Source organism: Phyllobates terribilis, unplaced genomic scaffold (assembly GCF_046119375.1).
Source record: "Phyllobates terribilis strain yellow unplaced genomic scaffold, ASM4611937v1 Scaffold_2__4_contigs__length_985480577, whole genome shotgun sequence".
Classification (NCBI taxonomy): Eukaryota; Metazoa; Chordata; class Amphibia; order Anura; family Dendrobatidae; genus Phyllobates; species Phyllobates terribilis.
In genome coordinates, this window is record NW_027362762.1 from 808,430,346 (window position 1) to 808,448,014 (window position 17,669).

Below are 17,669 nucleotides of genomic sequence, written 5' to 3' on the forward strand. Positions count from 1 at the left end.
TGCGGCACTCAGGGGGGAATGTAGACCCAAGACACAATGTGCCACCATCATCACTGCAAAGAGGGGGCGCTTACAATAATAGGCATCAGAGGGTGAGAAGTGACAGTGACCCTCTCCACAAGGTGACGTTATGCTCTAGACCCCCATCAGAGGCCTCTGATGAGCAGCAGATACCCTGAAACACAAGTCTGCAAACAGCGTCTAGTTTGGCTTTTATACGGCTCGTTAAGGTCAATGCTGATTCCTGATTGCCACTGCCTGTAGGTGGCGCTAGACGGTCAGTCATCTTCCTCTGAAGAGCCATTTGCAGATTTTGGAGCAAACGCCGTCACATTTATCCTAGTAAATCCTCACCATTGACCGTCACACATCCGATGTGCAATGGGAGTGCTATTACAGTCCACGCGCATTATACCCGAGTGCCCCTACACTTCCCTGTGGGCCAATATCAGGGTCTGGATTGCCCTCACCCCACAGTCAGTGCCATTGTTCCCTTTACAAGGCTTAGAGGGGCAGCACAGAGTCCCCTCCATCATGCACACAATGATTTGCACCAATTGGGGCGATTCACTGGTGACAAATCTAGGATCAGAGTGTCCTTTGATCCAGGGCGTCCGTCGCCATCAATCACCTATGGGGGAACCATAGTCTGCAGATGACAAGGCTTGTAAGGGTTAATGGGGTCACACTCACCTGGAGGCCCCTCGGGGTCTGCACACATCTTCATGACGTCTGGGGAGGAAGGCTGAGGAGAGTGCCACGGCCAGAGACCACGAATCCTGCAGAGAGTCCCCACATCCACAGGACACAGCTCGAGCGCAGCCGCCATCTACAAGAAGCTGATAGGGGGCAGTGCAGGCACCAATACCTGGGGGGGTTACAGGCAGCAGGACAAGAGCCGCACCATTACCTCTTCCAGCAGCTTCACAGCCTCATGGACACAGGCGGGGTCCGGAGAAGAGTCCAGGAGCTGAGCCCGACCCCTGCAGAACCGCAACAGATCGCAGCAGCAGCCGCGTCTGAAGAGAGAGCGGCAGCCAGTAATGATGGAGCTGACGACGCAGTAGACTGATAACTAACGAGCCGTGTAACTGTGCATCCAGCACCGGAGCAGGAATATCCCAGGAAAGAACAAGGACATAGCCCAGTGACTGACAGCGAGCAGAGACCGGATACTGCAAGATGTAAGCGGAGCAAACACAGAATATCCCTCTAATTACCTACAACTCGTCTTCTCCCTCAGACCAGACGGGAACCAGGAACATCTCTCATAGGAACGCCGCGCCATTACTAATACTAAAGGAAGAAAACAAGCGAGTGCAGCTCTGGAGTAAAATACAGGCTGTAACTCAGGATCAGCAATGTATGTACACAGTGACTGCACCAGCAGAATAGTGAGTGCAGCTCTGGGGTATAATACAGGATGTAACTCAGGATCAGTAATGTAATGTATGTACACAGTGACTGCACCAGCAGAATAGTGAGTGCAGCTCTGGAGTATAATACAGGATGTAACTCAGGATCAGTAATGTAATGTATGTACACAGTGACTGCACCAGCAGAATAGTGAGTGCAGCTCTGGAGTATAATACAGGAGGTAACTCAGGATCAGTAATGTAATGTATGTACACGGGTGACTACACCAGCAGAATAGTGAGTGCAGCTCTGGAGGATAATACAGGAGGTAACTCAGGATCAGTAATGTAATGTATGTACATAGTGACTGCACCAGCAGAATAGTGAGTGCAGCTCTGGGGTATAATACAAGATGTAACTCAGGATCAGTAATGTAATGTATGTACACAGTGACTGCACCAGCAGAATAGTGAGCGCAGCTCTGGAGTATAATACAGGAGGTAACTCAGGATCAGTAATGTAATGTATGTACACAGTGACTGCACCAGCAGAATAGTGAGTGCAGCTCTGGAGTATAAGGGTATGTGCACACTGTCCGGGGCTGCCTGCAGCTCTGACACAGCAGAATAGTGACCGGTGGCTTCCACTCAGTTTATACAAAATTAGTGGCTTTTTATCCACACGCGGACTTTCCTCATTGATGTTAGTCTATGGGGAAAGTCCACATGCAGACCCACAAGAGAAATTGACATGCTGCGGGTCTGTAAGACGCACTACATGTCCGTGTCCGCGGGTGGTCCGCAGGTGCAGAGATGTATAGTGGACATGGGATTTCTAGGACTATCATGCACTGCGCTGTCACATCTGGACGCTGCGGGTTTGCCGCTGTATAACACTCAGTGACGCAGCCTCACACCGCAGCGCTCCGGACCGTGTGCATGCACTCTGAGGATGTGTATACAAGAGGCATTTGCAGAAGAAAAGTCTGCAGTAAAAAAATTAATTAAGAAAGTTTGTGGCATTTTCATCACGTACATTTAAATGTGTGAAAAATTCTGGAAAAGCAGCAAGAAGTAACGCTACATGTGAAACTGGTTCAACACTGCAAGAAGACCCCGCCACCATGGCCCCCTGCTCCGCCCTCACTGCTGACTACTTATAACATAGGGATCAGCTGACGTCACTGCTCGTTAACCCCCTGCATGCTGATCTCAGGATTCCCCTCACATTTGTGATTAGCACACACGTTATTAACCCTTCAGTTGCTGTTGTGACCGTTGACTCTTCCCATCAGTCCACAGGGATCCGTTAATCCATCTTGTCACATGACGCAGCTGCCCACAAAAGACATGGCGGCGGCGCGGTCAGCTCGTAGCTCCAGTGATGACGTCAGTGACGGCGCAGGATGGTCACGCGCGCAGTTTAAACCTGGCGAGCGGCTCCGGACAGCGGAGGAGAGGAGGTAAAAACCATGTGAGGAAAGGGGGAGGATAAAGTGCCGGGACAGACCATTGTGCAGAGCAGGGGTGATATCCAGTGTGGCGGCAGATCCGACTCAGTGAGGTCAGTGGTTCAGTCCCCCTGTAGCCTGGTTGTCATGGTGACCGATCTGTAAACTCTGGGGGCTCGTTATCAGGGGCTGCTCGCACATTTCGGGGCCCCATGCCGCTGGTTACCAGTTGCTCCTGCACAAAGCGGAGATCTGCATGCTGGGCGTTGTAGTTGTCAGCCATGATTTGTGTGATGACAAGATGGCGGCCGCTTCACCTTCTCCCTCCTCTTCTCCTTCCTTAGGTCCAGGGCCCCATCCTGATAATGTGGCCCCCTCAGAGGACCCCCGTGGGGGCCACGTCTCCAGGCCCTGTCGCCATGCACTGAGCAAACCGGATGAGCAGCCATCACCATGCAGAAGCCGCACAGATCCCCGGCCAAGAAGGCCAGCCTGGCCGCCATCTTGTTCGGAGGATTGACAGTCAAGGAAAATGATCCGAAGATGGGGGCACCCAGCACTAAGGGGGTCCTGGGCCCCCACAACAGCCGCAAGCGTGTGCGTCCGCGCTCCATGTCCAGCCCGGGGTCCGAGGACCCCATGAGCCCCTCCAGGTGTAAGAAGCCAGTGCTCCGTACACACCACAAGCCCCGAGCTCCGAGCAGCAGGACGTCTGCCAGACTGCGGGGCCCCGGGGCCAGGAGAGGAGCGGCTGACAACTTAGACTACACCCTGCCCGGCTCCGAGGACCCCACCAGCCCCTCCAGGTGCAAGAAGGCCACGCTCCACACACACCACAAGCCCCGAGCTCCGAGCAGCAGGATGTCCCCTGCACAACAGAGCGGGGGCCCCGGGGCCAGCGGAGGAGCGGCTGACACCAGAGACTACATCCTATTCAGCCCGGGGCAGCAGGCGTCCATCCTGGAGAAGGGGAGCAGGCGGGAGAGCGGGGGCGCCATCCCCTCCGCCTCAGTGCTAGCGCCACCGTCTGGTCTGGAGCGCTCCCTGCTGGACGGCAGCCTGAGCGGCAGCGGTGAGTGTGCGGCAATACCAACAGGAAGCCGTGGAGGGTCGGCCGTTGTGTGCAGACTTCTGACCCGTTCCCGGTGACACTTTTTATGCAGAAATTTATCTTTTTCCGTCCCCCATATTTCTGAAGCGTTTGCGCCTCTTCTTACGCCGCTCTTGATGAGGTTCGGGGGGCTAAAGGTTTTTATTCTGACAGATTCGGTTCTCAAAAAAATGACAAATTTTTGTGCATTTTCGCTTGCGGCGATGGAGACCTAAATGTGAACCCCCCGGCCCTGTATTCACCTCCTGAGAAATGTCGCTGATAGCGGCCGATGTCCTGACAGCGTATTAGAGAGGAGCAGAACCTAAAGGGGATTTGGTGACGTCCCGACCAGCGGCCATGTGACCCTGCGGCCAATCAGATGCCATGTGACCCTGCGGCCAGGCGACTGTCAGTTATGATGTCTCTTCTGCTCGGGCTGCGACCTTGGCTTCTTCCTTTTTACTGCCATGACTTCTCTGTGAACCTTTACAGAAGAACGGAAAACCCTTTTACAGGGATGATCTAGCAGGATTATACCTGGATTATATCTGGTTTATACCTGGATTATATCTGGTTTATACCTGGATTATATCTGGTTTATATCAGGATTAGACAGCACTTTCCCTCTGGTTCCTCAGATGTCGGCACCTCATGGGCTTTTTTTTAATTCTGTTTCTACCAGGGCTGTGCAGTCGGTCGGCCAAACCTCCGACTCCTCACTTTCCCTGACTCCGGCCCCACCGCCCCGGTTTCTATTCCAGACGACCGGTCACCCGGTGTAATCGCCGCTGTTCTGGATCCGGGGAGGTTTCTCTTCTGTTCCTGAGATCCAGACTCCTCATTCCTGTTTATGAATCCAGCCTTGATAGCCAATCAGGGGTGGCCCTTGCCTTCTCTGTGGGCTCCGCCTAGTTAGCTAATGAGGCTACATATACATGCAAGAATGAGGGGTCCGTATCTCAAGAACAGAAGAGAATCCTCCCCAGATCCAAAACAGTGGCGATTACAGCGGGTGACAGATGCCATGTTCGGTGTCTGTCGTCTGTAGATCGGGGTATTCTTTCTCCAATAATGGCCACTCCGTCTTCGCTCCTCGCCGTCACCTGCGGTGGATTTTACCTAGAAAACTCCATTACACTGTGGTAACTACTGGTCTCCTGAGCTCCCCCTGCTGGAGAGTGGGAGAACGCACTGAATTTCTGACCTGATGGCTGACGTTTCCTCCTCCGTTGTCTCCCGCAGGACGTGGCCTCCATGTGGCGGTGCCGGCCGAGCTGGCGGACAAGCTCCTGCTGGAGAGCTGGGGTCTGCCCAGAGCCGTACAGGGGGCGTACGCCGGCCTGGGGGTGGTCCAGATGTTTGAGTGGCAGGCGGAGTGTCTGATGCAGGGGCAGGTCCTGGGGGGGAAGAACCTGGTGTATTCTGGTGAGTATAGTCTGCCATGTTACCCTCCCCCTCCCCCGGTCTATAGCTGCAGAATATTCATGTGGTAACAGTTATATATACAGTATATATACAATGACCTGAGCCAGCCGAGCTCAGGAGGTGCATCGGGGGCTGATACCACAGATATGAGGGAATTGCTATGTGTGGGATTGTCCTGCACTCTCACATTAACCCGTTCTTTCCTCTCAGCTCCTACAAGTGCCGGGAAGACTCTGGTGGCCGAACTGCTCATCCTGAAGAGAGTCCTCGAGACGCGGAAGAAAGCCATATTCATCCTGCCCTTCGTATCAGTAGCCAAAGAGAAGACCTTGTACCTGCAGGTAACGGCAGAGCAAATGTGTGCTGCCCCCTATAGGCTGTGAGCTGCTGTACTGTTAGATCAGGAGGCGCGGGGCCCCGAGAGGTCAGGCGGCGGGCTGTGCCGGGACCCTAGAGGTCAGGAGGCGCCGGGCTGTACTGGGCCCCTAGAGGTCAGGAGGCGCCGGGCTGTACTGGGCCCCTAGAGGTCAGGAGGCGCCGGGCTGTGCTGGGCCCCTAGAGGTCAGGAGGCGCCGGGCTGTGCTGGGCCCCTAGAGGTCAGGAGGCGCCGGGCTGTGCTGGGCCCCTAGAGGTCAGGCGGCGCCGGGCTGTGCTGGGCCCCTAGAGGTCAGGCGGCGCCGGGCTGTGCTGGGCCCCTAGAGGTCAGGCGGCGCCGGGCTGTGCTGGGCCCCTAGAGGTCAGGCGGCGCCGGGCTGTGCTGGGCCCCTAGAGGTCAGGCGGCGCCGGGCTGTGCTGGGCCCCTAGAGGTCAGGCGGCGCCGGGCTGTGCTGGGCCCCTAGAGGTCAGGCGGCGCCGGGCTGTGCTGGGCCCCTAGAGGTCAGGCGGCGCCGGGCTGTGCTGGGCCCCTAGAGGTCAGGCGGCGCCGGGCCCCTAGAGATCAGGAGTTGCTGAGCTTTTATCAGTTACACATTGTTTTTCAGAACCTGTTCCAGGAGGTCGGGGTCCGGGTCGGCGGGTATATGGGGGGCTCCACTCCAGCCGGGGGCTTCACTTCTTTGGATGTCGCTGTCTGCACCATTGAGAAAGCAAATGGCCTGGTGAACCGACTGATCGAGGAGAACAGGATCGACCTGCTGGGTGCGTACTCCAATCTGCTACAGGATGATGGGGGTTATGTGTCATTGATGTTGAGTAGTGGACTGAAAATGATGGGTGTTGTCTCCTCTGATGATGATGTAGGTTGTGGTGTCTCACACGGTTAATGATGGGGGTTGTGGTCTGGTTTCCCCTGTGTGCAGGGATGCTGGTGGTGGACGAGCTGCACATGTTGGGGGATTCGCACCGCGGTTATCTGCTGGAGCTTCTCCTCACCAAGATCCAGTACGTGACCCGGAAACCTTCGGCCGGGTGAGTGATCTATCGGCAGATTGTGCACATAGTATGTAATGGAGACCCCCGGAGATACAGCGATGTCCCTTCCAGGATGACCCCTCGGAAGGGATGTAACTCTTCTTCCCGCCTCTTCTTGTTTCCTTATCACGTTGCAGGAATAAATCCTCACGCGACTCCCAGATCGAGGTGCAGATCGTGGGGATGAGCGCCACTCTGCCCAACCTCGGCCTGCTGGCTTCCTGGCTCGGGGCCGAGCTCTACCACACAGACTACCGCCCCGTGCCCCTCCGAGAGCAGCTCAAAATCAGCAAAACCTTCTACAACTCCTCCATGGCCGCGGTGCGGGAAATGGAGCCGCTAATTCACGTGAAGGTGAGAACTGACATGTAATGATGGAGGGAGGGGAGATGTCCGGCCGGCGTCACGTCCGAGCAGCCGGGGGTCTCCTAACTCATGTGAGACATGTGGAGGTCAGGAGATCCCCGGCCGCTCCATCCTGTGACTGCGACACACAAATGTGTGGTCTTACTGATTCCCGCTGACGCCTCCGCTCTTATCACAGGGGGATGACGACCATGTTGTCAGTCTGTGTTACGAGACCCTGCAGGGCGGTCACGCCATCTTAATCTTCTGTCCGTCCAAGAACTGGTGTGAGAAGTTGTCCGATACGATCGCCCGAGAGTTCTACAACCTGTACCAGCGGGCAGCGCTTGAGGCGGCAGGTAAGACCTGGGCAGAAATATCGGGGGGCTGCGCGAATATCGGGGGCAGCGCAGGAGGCGGCAGGTAAGACTCGGGCACAAATATCGATGCAGCGCGGATATTGGGGGCAGTGCGAATATCGGGGGCTGCGCTGTCTTATTGCTGTCAGTCCTGGGCTGTAGATGTGCGGTGTCAGCGTCAAGCTTCTGTGGGTCGGTGCCCGTTGCTTATTCTCGGCTCCTTCTGGCACGACATCTCGTATCCATCCCGCAGTCACGGTGGAAAACAACACAAATTATCCCCCAAAATAAACTATCCCAAACCAGAGATTTATCCGAAAAGGAGAGACCACCGTCTATGGACAGCTGCTCCCGACTCCTGCCCCTATTACAGTGTTACATCCCCCAGAAATCGTTACCTGATGGTGGGAACTCGATAACAAAACTCAATATAAACAGACAAAAATAATTCTAAAAAGAAAATCACAAAGCGTCTCCTCCGTGCTCCAAAGTGGACGTAATATACAGATATAATGGGGCGCTCGTACTACCCTACATACTGGGGCGCTCGTACTACCCTACATAATGGGGCGCTCGTAGTACCCTACATAATGGGGCGCTCGTAGTACCCTACATAATGGGGCGCTCGTAGTACCCTACATACTGGGGCGTTCGTAGTACCCTACATACTGGGGCGTTCGTAGTACCCTACATACTGGGGCGCTCGTAGTACCCTACATACTGGGGCGCTCGTAGTACCCTACATACTGGGGCGCTCGTAGTACCCTACATACTGGGGCGCTCGTAGTACCCTACATACTGGGGCGCTCGTAGTACCCTACATACTGGGGCGCTCGTAGTACCCTACATACTGGGGCGCTCGTAGTACCCTACATACTGGGGCGCTCGTAGTACCCTACATACTGGGGCGCTCGTAGTACCCTACATACTGGGGCGCTCGTAGTACCCTACATACTGGGGCGCTCGTAGTACCCTACATACTGGGGCGCTCGTAGTACCCTACATACTGGGGCGCTCGTAGTACCCTACATACTGGGGCGCTCGCAGTACCCTACATACTGGGGCGCTCGCAGTACCCTACATACTGGGGCGCTCGCACTAACCTGCATACTGGGGCGCTCGCACTAACCTGCATAATGGGGCGCTCGCACTAACCTGCATAATGGGGCGCTCGCACTAACCTGCATAATGGGGCGCTCGCACTACCCTACATACTGGGGCGCTCGCACTACCCTACATACTGGGGCGCTCGCACTACCCTACATACTGGGGCGCTCGCACTACCCTACATACTGGGGCGCTCGCACTACCCTACATACTGGGGCGCTCGTACTACCCTACATACTGGGGCGCTCGTACTACCCTACATACTGGGGCGCTCGTACTACCCTACATACTGGGGCGCTCGTACTACCCTACATACTGGGGCGCTCGCACTACCCTACATACTGGGGCGCTCGCACTACCCTACATACTGGGGCGCTCGTACTGCCCTACATAATGGGGCGCTCGTACTGCCCTACATAATGGGGCGCTCGTACTACCCTACATAATGGGGCGCTCGTACTACCCTGCATAATGGGGCGCTCGCACTAACCTACATATTTAACTTATAGGGTCGCTCCCTCCACTAGGTGGCATCGGGGACGTAATTTCTCTCCTAAATGACGCCTTATTCTTAGTCCTTCAGGTGTTACCTTGTTGCTCCACCAGGTGGCAGCACAATTCCAGGCTTCTCCTTTAAAAGTCTTGGAAGTTGAGAAGTTTTTGAGTTTTCCATCGATGTTTTATGCTGACTAGAGGGTTAAATTATTCTGCCTTTTGCTCTGTACTGATGGGGGTAGTTGTTGTTTGTGACAGATGGCAGATTGGAGCCGAGCATCGCCCCTGTGGTCCTGGACAAGGACGGCATCCAGGACGTGGTGGGGCAGCTGAGGCGATGTCCGGCCGGGCTGGACGCTGTTCTTGGTCGCACCGTTCCCTGGGGCGTGGCTTTCCATCATGCCGGTACTGACCACTGTAAATGACGGTTGCCCCCTTCTGATTACTGCTGTCACCCTCATTAACCCCTTCTGGCACGTGTCTACCTCCATTGTGTCCGCAGGGCTGACGTTTGATGAGCGTGATGTGATAGAAGGCGCCTTCCGGCAGGGTATTGTCCGTGTGCTGGCGGCGACCTCCACCCTGTCCTCCGGCGTCAACCTCCCGGCTCGGCGGGTCATCATCAGGACTCCACTGTTCAATGGGCGACTTCTGGACATCCTGACGTATAAGCAGATGGCAGGAAGAGCCGGCCGCAAAGGGGTGGACACCGAAGGTGAGAGCGGGGAGGGGAGTAATGCGATGGCGGTATTACTGCGCTCCGGGAGTGTGCACGGATCTGGGGTTTGTGTACTCTACTGTCGTCTGCTATCAGCCAGGCTGACTGTCAGGCCGGTGACTGTGACCTGATATCATCCTAGATGCTATGGAAGCAAACGCTTAGCGAAGGGACGTGTTAGATCTGTGCAGAGATTCTCATTTTCACTTCTGTTTCCGTCCTCCGCAGGGGAGAGCATCCTCATCTGTAAGCCTGTGGAGAGAGCGAAGGGGATCAGTCTACTGCAGGGGTCCCTGAAGCCTGTCCAGAGCTGCCTCCAGCGGAAGGAAGGGGCCGGAGTGACGGGCAGCATGATCCGGGCTATCCTGGAGGTGAGGACCCACTACATCATGCATCGCCCTGTACCCATATTCATCCTGAGCCTCCTGGTTCATGTTCCTGCACTGCAGTGATGGCTGTCGCTCACAGGTGGAGCAGCCGTAGTGACGGAACGTGATATGATGACGTCCGGGCACACGAGTTCTCACTCACTCTGATTTGCACCCAGATCATCGTTGGCGGGGTGGCAGACACCCCCGAGGACGTAAGGATTTACGCCTCTTGCACCCTGTTGGCTGCGAGCCTGAGAGAGGAGGGTGGAGATCCGGAGCGGCGGGACCACGGGGCGATTGAGGCGTGCGTGGACTGGCTGCTGAGGAATGAGTTCATACAGATGGTGGAGGAGGAGCGGCACGGAGAGAAAGGTAACGGTCACCGTGCGGAGGGGACGCCGAGGAACCTGGTTATCCCCAAGGACTGATCCTGACCAGGAGGGATTATCCGACCTCCAGACATGATGTTCTGATGTTTCTCTGCAGCGGAGGTTTATCGCCCCACAAAGCTCGGCTCCGCCACACTCTCGTCCTCGCTGTCGCCCTCCGAGGCTCTGGGGATTTTTGCAGATCTTCAGAGGGCGATGAAAGGCTTCGTCCTGGAGAACGACCTGCACATCCTGTACCTGGTGAGTGATCACACAACCGCGGATCACGCCCTGCGCCTCTTATCACTGAGCCCCTCTGTCGCCCTCAGGTCACCCCTGTGTACGAGGAGTGGGCCACCATCGACTGGTACCAGTTCTTCTGTCTCTGGGAGAAACTCTCCGTGTCCATGAAACGCGTGGCCGAGCTGGTGGGGATTGAGGAAGGCTTCCTGGCCCGCTCTGTAAACGGAAAGATCGTCGCCAAAACGGATCGACAGCATCGGCAGATCGCCATCCACAAGAGGTGACCGTCCGTGATGTGAGCTGTGCGGCAGCTGACTGACCCTGAGCTCCCCAACGCCCCCCTTAGTCTGTAGTGCCCATCCGTACGCGAGTCTTCATGTTCCCTTCTCTATTGTCGCTCTTTACTCTTTAAGGAGCCGAACAATATTAGTTTTTCCTTCCTCCTCTTATTCCAGGAGCCATAACTTTTATCCATCATCATTGCTGTATCAAGGCTTGGTTTTTGCAGGACAAGTTTTAGTTATTAATGACACCATTAACTTTACCGTATAATGCACTAAAAAATGGGGGGGGGGGGGAATCCACGTGTTGTGAAAATTGTGGAAAAACAATTGCAATTCCACTTTTTTTTTCTTTTTTTTTTATTGTATTCATAGTTGAGTAAAAATGACCCTGTAACGTGATTCTCCAGGTCAATTGAATATCAATCATATATTTTAATAGTAAGTGTGTGTGTGTGTATATATATAATATATATATAATGTATGGCACCCTTGAAATTATTCCAGAAAATGAAGCATTTCTCCCAGAACATTATCACAATTACACGTTTTGTTACACACCGGTTTATTTCCTTTGTGTGTGTTGGAGCAACACAAAAAAAGGCAAATTGAACATAATTTAACACAAAACTACAAAAATGGGCCGGACACAATTGTCGCCCCCTCCTTAATATTTGATTGCACATCCTTTGGAATAAATAACTGCAATCAATCGCTTCCTATAACCATCAGCTTCTTCCTCCTCAGCCGGGATCTTGGACTCTTCTTACAATCTGCTCCAGGTCTCATATGTGAAGACGTCTTCTCCCAGCAGCTGTAAGATCTCTCCCCAGGAGATCAATGGGATTTAGATCCGGACTCATTTCTGCCACTTCAGGACTCTCCAGCGCTTTGTTTCCATCCATTTCTGGGGTCTTCTTCAAGTATGTTTGAGGCCATTGTCCTACTAGAAGACCCATGACCTAGGACACAAACCCAGCTTTCTGACACTGGGCACTACATTGCCACCCAGAATCCTTTGGTAGTCTTCAGATTTCATGATGCCTTGTACACAGCCAAGAAACAGCATAAAATCCCAAAACATCCACCATATCTGACTGCAGGTCCTGTGTTCTTTTCTTTGTACGCATCATTCTGTTTTCAGTAAACAGTAGAATGATGTGCTTTACCACAAAGCTCTAGCTCATCTGTCCACAAGACTCTTTCCCAGAAAGATTTTGACTTACTCACGTACATTTTGGCAAACTGCAGTCTAGCTTTTTTTATGTCTCTGTGTCAGCTGTAGGGTCCTCCTGTGTCTCCTGCCATAGCGTTTCATCTCATTCAAATGTGGACAGATAGTTATGACAAAGGAACATCAACATCACTTGAGCTTGTTGATATTGTTAAACAATTGTGGTTCTCAAGTCCTCAGACAGTGCTCTTCTCTTTCTGTTCTCCATGCTTAGTGTGGCACACAGACACAAAATGCAAAAATTGAGTCAACTTCTCCCCTTTTTATCTGGTGTCAGGGGATTTTCATATTGCCCACATCTGTTACTTGCCACAGGTGAGTGTGAATGAGCATCACATGCTTTTTTCTCTTTTTTCATGTTGTTCCAATACATACAAAGGAAATAAACATTTGTATAACAAAACATGTGGAATTGCTATAATTTTCTGGTAGAACTGCTCCATTTTCTGGAACAATTTCAAGGGTGCCAACACTTTCGGCCATTACTATATATTAGTTTTGTGTGGGTATTTTCTGTGATCTGCAACTTTTTCAGCAGTCGGAGACAATGTGCGTCAGGGGTCGGTAAGGGATTCAGCAGTACGTGGGATGTTGACGGGGACGGCAGGTCGTGCTCGGACCATTGTTTCTTCCTTTTTCCCCCTCCAGGTTTTACACGAGCCTCGTGCTGCTGGATTTGATCACTGAAGTTCCTTTGTCAGATCTGACGAAAAAATACGGCTGCAGCCGAGGTCAACTCCAGTCCCTGCAGCAGTCGGCCGCCACCTACGCCGGTGAGTGACCACGAGAGCCTGGGAAGGGTCATCAGTCCACATCATACGCAGATGTAGCAGAGCGGAAACTGCCATAAATCGTCTTGGAGCATAAAATCATCAGTGGTTTAGTTACAATGTTTCGTCCTACAGGAATGGTGACTGTGTTCAGTAATCGCCTGGGATGGCACAACATGGAGCTGCTCCTCTCCCAGTTCCAGAGTCGGCTGACGTTCGGCGTACAGCGAGAGCTCTGTGACCTGGTCCGCCTGGATCTACTGAACGCTCAGAGGGCGAGAGCGCTCTACAATGCCGGATTCATTACTGTCAGCGTGCTGGCGAGAGGAAATGTCAGCGACGTGGAAACCGCCCTGAAGAACGCGGTGCCCTTTAAGAGGTGATAAAACCTGTCTGCTGAGCCGAGAGATCGTCCTGTTACCTTTCTGTTAACATGATGAGTTATTATCCTGCATGTATTTACTATAATACTGCTCCTATGTACAAGAATATAACTACTATGATACTGCCCCCTATGTACAAGAATATAACTACTATAATACTGCTCATTTGTACAGGAATAGAACTACTATAATACTGCCCATATGTACAAGAATATAACTACTATAATACTGCTCCCTATGTACAAGAATATAACTACTATAATACTGCCCCCTATGTACAAGAATATAACTACTATAATACTGCCCCCTATGTACAAGAATATAACTACTATAATACTGCCCCCTATGTACAAGAATATAACTACTATAATACTGTCCCCTATGTATAAGAATATAACTACTATAATACTGCCCCCTATGTACAAGAATATAACTACAATAATACTGCCCCCTATGTACAAGAATATAACTACTATAATACTGTTCCCTATGTACAAGAATATAACTACTATAATACTGCCCCCTATGTACAAGAATATAACTACTATAATACTGCCCCCTATGTACAAGAATATAACTACTATAATACTGCTATGTACAAGAATATAACTACTATAATACTGCCCCATATGTACAGAATATAACTACTAGAATACTGCCCCCTATGTACAAGAATATAACTACTATAATACTACCCCTATGTACAAGAATATAACTGCTATAATACTGCTCCTATGTACAAGAATATAACTACTATAATACTGCTCCTATGTACAGGAATATAACTGCTAGAATACTGCCCCCTATATACAAGAATATAACTACTATAATACTGCCCATATGTACAAGAATATAACTACTATAATACTGCTCCCTATGTACAAGAATATAACTACTATAATACTGCCCCTATATACAAGAATATAACTGCTAGAATACTGCCCCTATATACAAGAATATAACTGCTAGAATACTGCTCCTATGTACAAGAATATAACTACTATAATACTGCTCCTATGTACAGGAATATAACTGCTAGAATACTGCCCCCTATATACAAGAATATAACTACTATAATACTGCTCCCTATGTACAAGAATATAACTACTATAATACTGCCCCCTATGTACAAGAATATAACTACTATAATACTGCCCCCTATGTACAAGAATATAACTACTATAATACTGCTCCCTATGTACAAGAATATAACTACTATAATACTGCCCCCTATGTACAAGAATATAACTACTATAATACTGCCCCCTATGTACAAGAATATAACTACTATAATACTGCCCCCTATGTACAAGAATATAACTACTATAATACTGCCCCCTATGTACAAGAATATAACTACTATAATACTGCTCCCTATGTACAAGAATATAACTACTATAATACTGCCCCCTATGTACAAGAATATAACTACTATAATACTACCCCTATGTACAAGAATATAACTGCTATAATACTGCTCCTATGTACAAGAATATAACTACTATAATACTGCTCCTATGTACAGGAATATAACTGCTAGAATACTGCCCCCTATATACAAGAATATAACTACTATAATACTGCCCATATGTACAAGAATATAACTACTATAATACTGCTCCCTATGTACAAGAATATAACTACTATAATACTGCCCCTATATACAAGAATATAACTGCTAGAATACTGCCCCTATATACAAGAATATAACTGCTATAATACTGCTCCTATGTACAAGAATATAACTACTATAATACTGCTCCTATGTACAGGAATATAACTGCTAGAATACTGCCCCCTATATACAAGAATATAACTACTATAATACTGCTCCCTATGTACAAGAATATAACTACTATAATACTGCCCCCTATGTACAAGAATATAACTACTATAATACTGCCCCCTATGTACAAGAATATAACTACTATAATACTGCCCCCTATGTACAAGAATATAACTACTATAATACTGCCCCCTATGTACAAAAATATAACTACTATAATACTGCTCCTATGTACAAGAATATAACTACTATAATACTGCTCCTATGTACAAGAATATAACTACTATAATACTGCCCCATATGTACAGAATATAACTACTAGAATACTGCCCCCTATGTACAAGAATATAACTACTATAATACTACCCCTATGTACAAGAATATAACTACTATAATACTGCCCCCTATGTACAAGAATATAACTACTATAATACTACCCCTATGTACAAGAATATAACTACTATAATACTGCCCCCTATGTGCAAGAATATAACTACTATAATACTGCCCCCTATGTGCAAGAATATAACTACTATAATACTGCCCCCTATGTGCAAGAATAAAACTACTATGATACTGCCCTATGCGCAAGAATATAACTACTATGATACTGCCCTCTATGTACAAGAATATAACTACTATGATACTGCCCTCTATGTACAAGAATATAACTACTATGATACTGCCCTCTATGTACAAGAATATAACTACTATAATACTGCTCCTATGTACAAGAATATAGCTACTATAATACTGCCCCCATGTACAAGAATATAACTACTATAATACTGCCCCCATGTACAAGAATATAACTACTATAATACTGCTCCTATGTACAAGAATATAACTACTATGATACTGCCCCATGTACAAGAATATAACTACTATAATACTGCCCCCATGTACAAGAATATAACTACTATAATACTGCCCCCTATGTACAAGAATATAACTACTATAATACTGCCCCTATGTACAAGAATATAACTACTATTATACTGCCCCCTATGTACAAGAATATAACTACTATAATACTGCTCCTGTGTACAAGAATATAACTACTATTATACTGCCCCCTAGTACAAGAATATAACTACTATAATACTGCTCTCTATGTACAAGAATATAACTACTATTATACTGCCCCTATATACAAGAATATAACTACTATTATACTGCCCCCTAGTACAAGAATATAACTACTATAATACTACCCCTATGTACAAGAATATAACTACTATAATACTGCCCCCTATGTGCAAGAATATAACTACTATAATACTGCCCTATGCACAAGAATATAACTACTATGATACTGCCCTCTATGTACAAGAATATAACTACTATAATACTGCTCCTATGTACAAGAATATCAACTACTATAATACTGCCCCCTATGTACAAGAATATAACTACTATAATACTGCTCCCTTTGTACAAGAATATAACTGCTATAATACTGCCCCTATATACAAGAATATAACTGCTAGAATACTGCCCCTATATACAAGAATATAACTGCTAGAATACTGCCCCTATATACAAGAATATAACTGCTAGAATACTGCTCCTATGTACAGGAATATAACTGCTAGAATACTGCTCCCTATATACAAGAATATAACTACTATAATACTGCTCCCTATGTACAAGAATATAACTACTATAATACTGCTCCCTATGTACAAGAATATAACTACTATAATACTGCCCCTATGTACAAGAATATAACTACTATAATACTACCCCTATGTACAAGAATATAACTACTATAATACTGCTCCTATGTACAAGAATATAACTACTATAATACTGCTCCTATGTACAAGAATATAACTACTATAATACTGCTCCTATGTACAAGAATATAACTACTATAATACTGCCCCTATGTACAAGAATATAACTACTATAATACTGCCCCCTATGTACAAGAATATAACTACTATAATACTGCTCCTATGTACAAGAATATAACTACTATAATACTGCTCCTATGTACAAGAATATAACTACTATAATACTGCCCCTATGTACAAGAATATAACTACTATAATACTGCCCCCTATGTACAAGAATATAACTACTATAATACTGCCCCCTATGTACAAGAATATAACTACTATAATACTGCCCCCTATGTACAAGAATATAACTACTATAATACTGCCCCCTATGTACAAGAATATAACTACTATAATACTGCCCCCTATGTACAAGAATATAACTACTATAATACTGCCCCCTATGTACAAGAATATAACTACTATAATACTGCCCCCTATGTACAAGAATATAACTACTATAATACTGCCCCCTATGTACAAGAATATAACTACTATAATACTGCCCCCTATGTACAAGAATATAACTACTATAATACTGCCCCCTATGTACAAGAATATAACTACTATAATACTGCCCCCATGTACAAGAATATAACTACTATAATACTACCCCGATGTACAAGAATAT

The 17,669-nt window shown here is 48.6% G+C and overlaps 1 protein-coding gene across 5 annotated transcripts in view; it reads left to right on the plus strand.

The window, feature by feature from the left end:
- The first annotated feature begins 2,679 nt into the window (after window positions 1-2,679).
- Window positions 2,680-17,669, plus strand: part of LOC141230008 (DNA polymerase theta-like) — a 37,363-nt gene continuing 22,373 nt past the window's right edge. For 4 of the 5 annotated variants that reach the window (XR_012296634.1, XR_012296639.1, XM_073667531.1 and 1 more), the window contains exons 1-16: window positions 2,680-2,818; window positions 3,151-3,878; window positions 5,142-5,324; window positions 5,535-5,665; window positions 6,305-6,461; window positions 6,623-6,731; window positions 6,872-7,088; window positions 7,279-7,438; window positions 9,299-9,445; window positions 9,543-9,755; window positions 9,987-10,129; window positions 10,306-10,501; window positions 10,616-10,758; window positions 10,827-11,020; window positions 12,904-13,028; window positions 13,161-13,404. Coding sequence is in view for 3 of the 5 variants with exons in the window: in XM_073667531.1 (XP_073523632.1) it covers window positions 3,260-3,878; window positions 5,142-5,324; window positions 5,535-5,665; window positions 6,305-6,461; window positions 6,623-6,731; window positions 6,872-7,088; window positions 7,279-7,438; window positions 9,299-9,445; window positions 9,543-9,755; window positions 9,987-10,129; window positions 10,306-10,501; window positions 10,616-10,758; window positions 10,827-11,020; window positions 12,904-13,028; window positions 13,161-13,404 (2,981 nt within the window). In the remaining 2 variants the exon portion in view is untranslated. Of the gene's footprint in view, window positions 2,920-3,150; window positions 3,879-5,141; window positions 5,325-5,534; window positions 5,666-6,304; window positions 6,462-6,622; window positions 6,732-6,871; window positions 7,089-7,278; window positions 7,439-9,298; window positions 9,446-9,542; window positions 9,756-9,986; window positions 10,130-10,305; window positions 10,502-10,615; window positions 10,759-10,826; window positions 11,021-12,903; window positions 13,029-13,160; window positions 13,405-17,669 lie in introns of all 5 variants that reach the window. The other variant, XM_073667532.1, reaches the window with a different exon arrangement.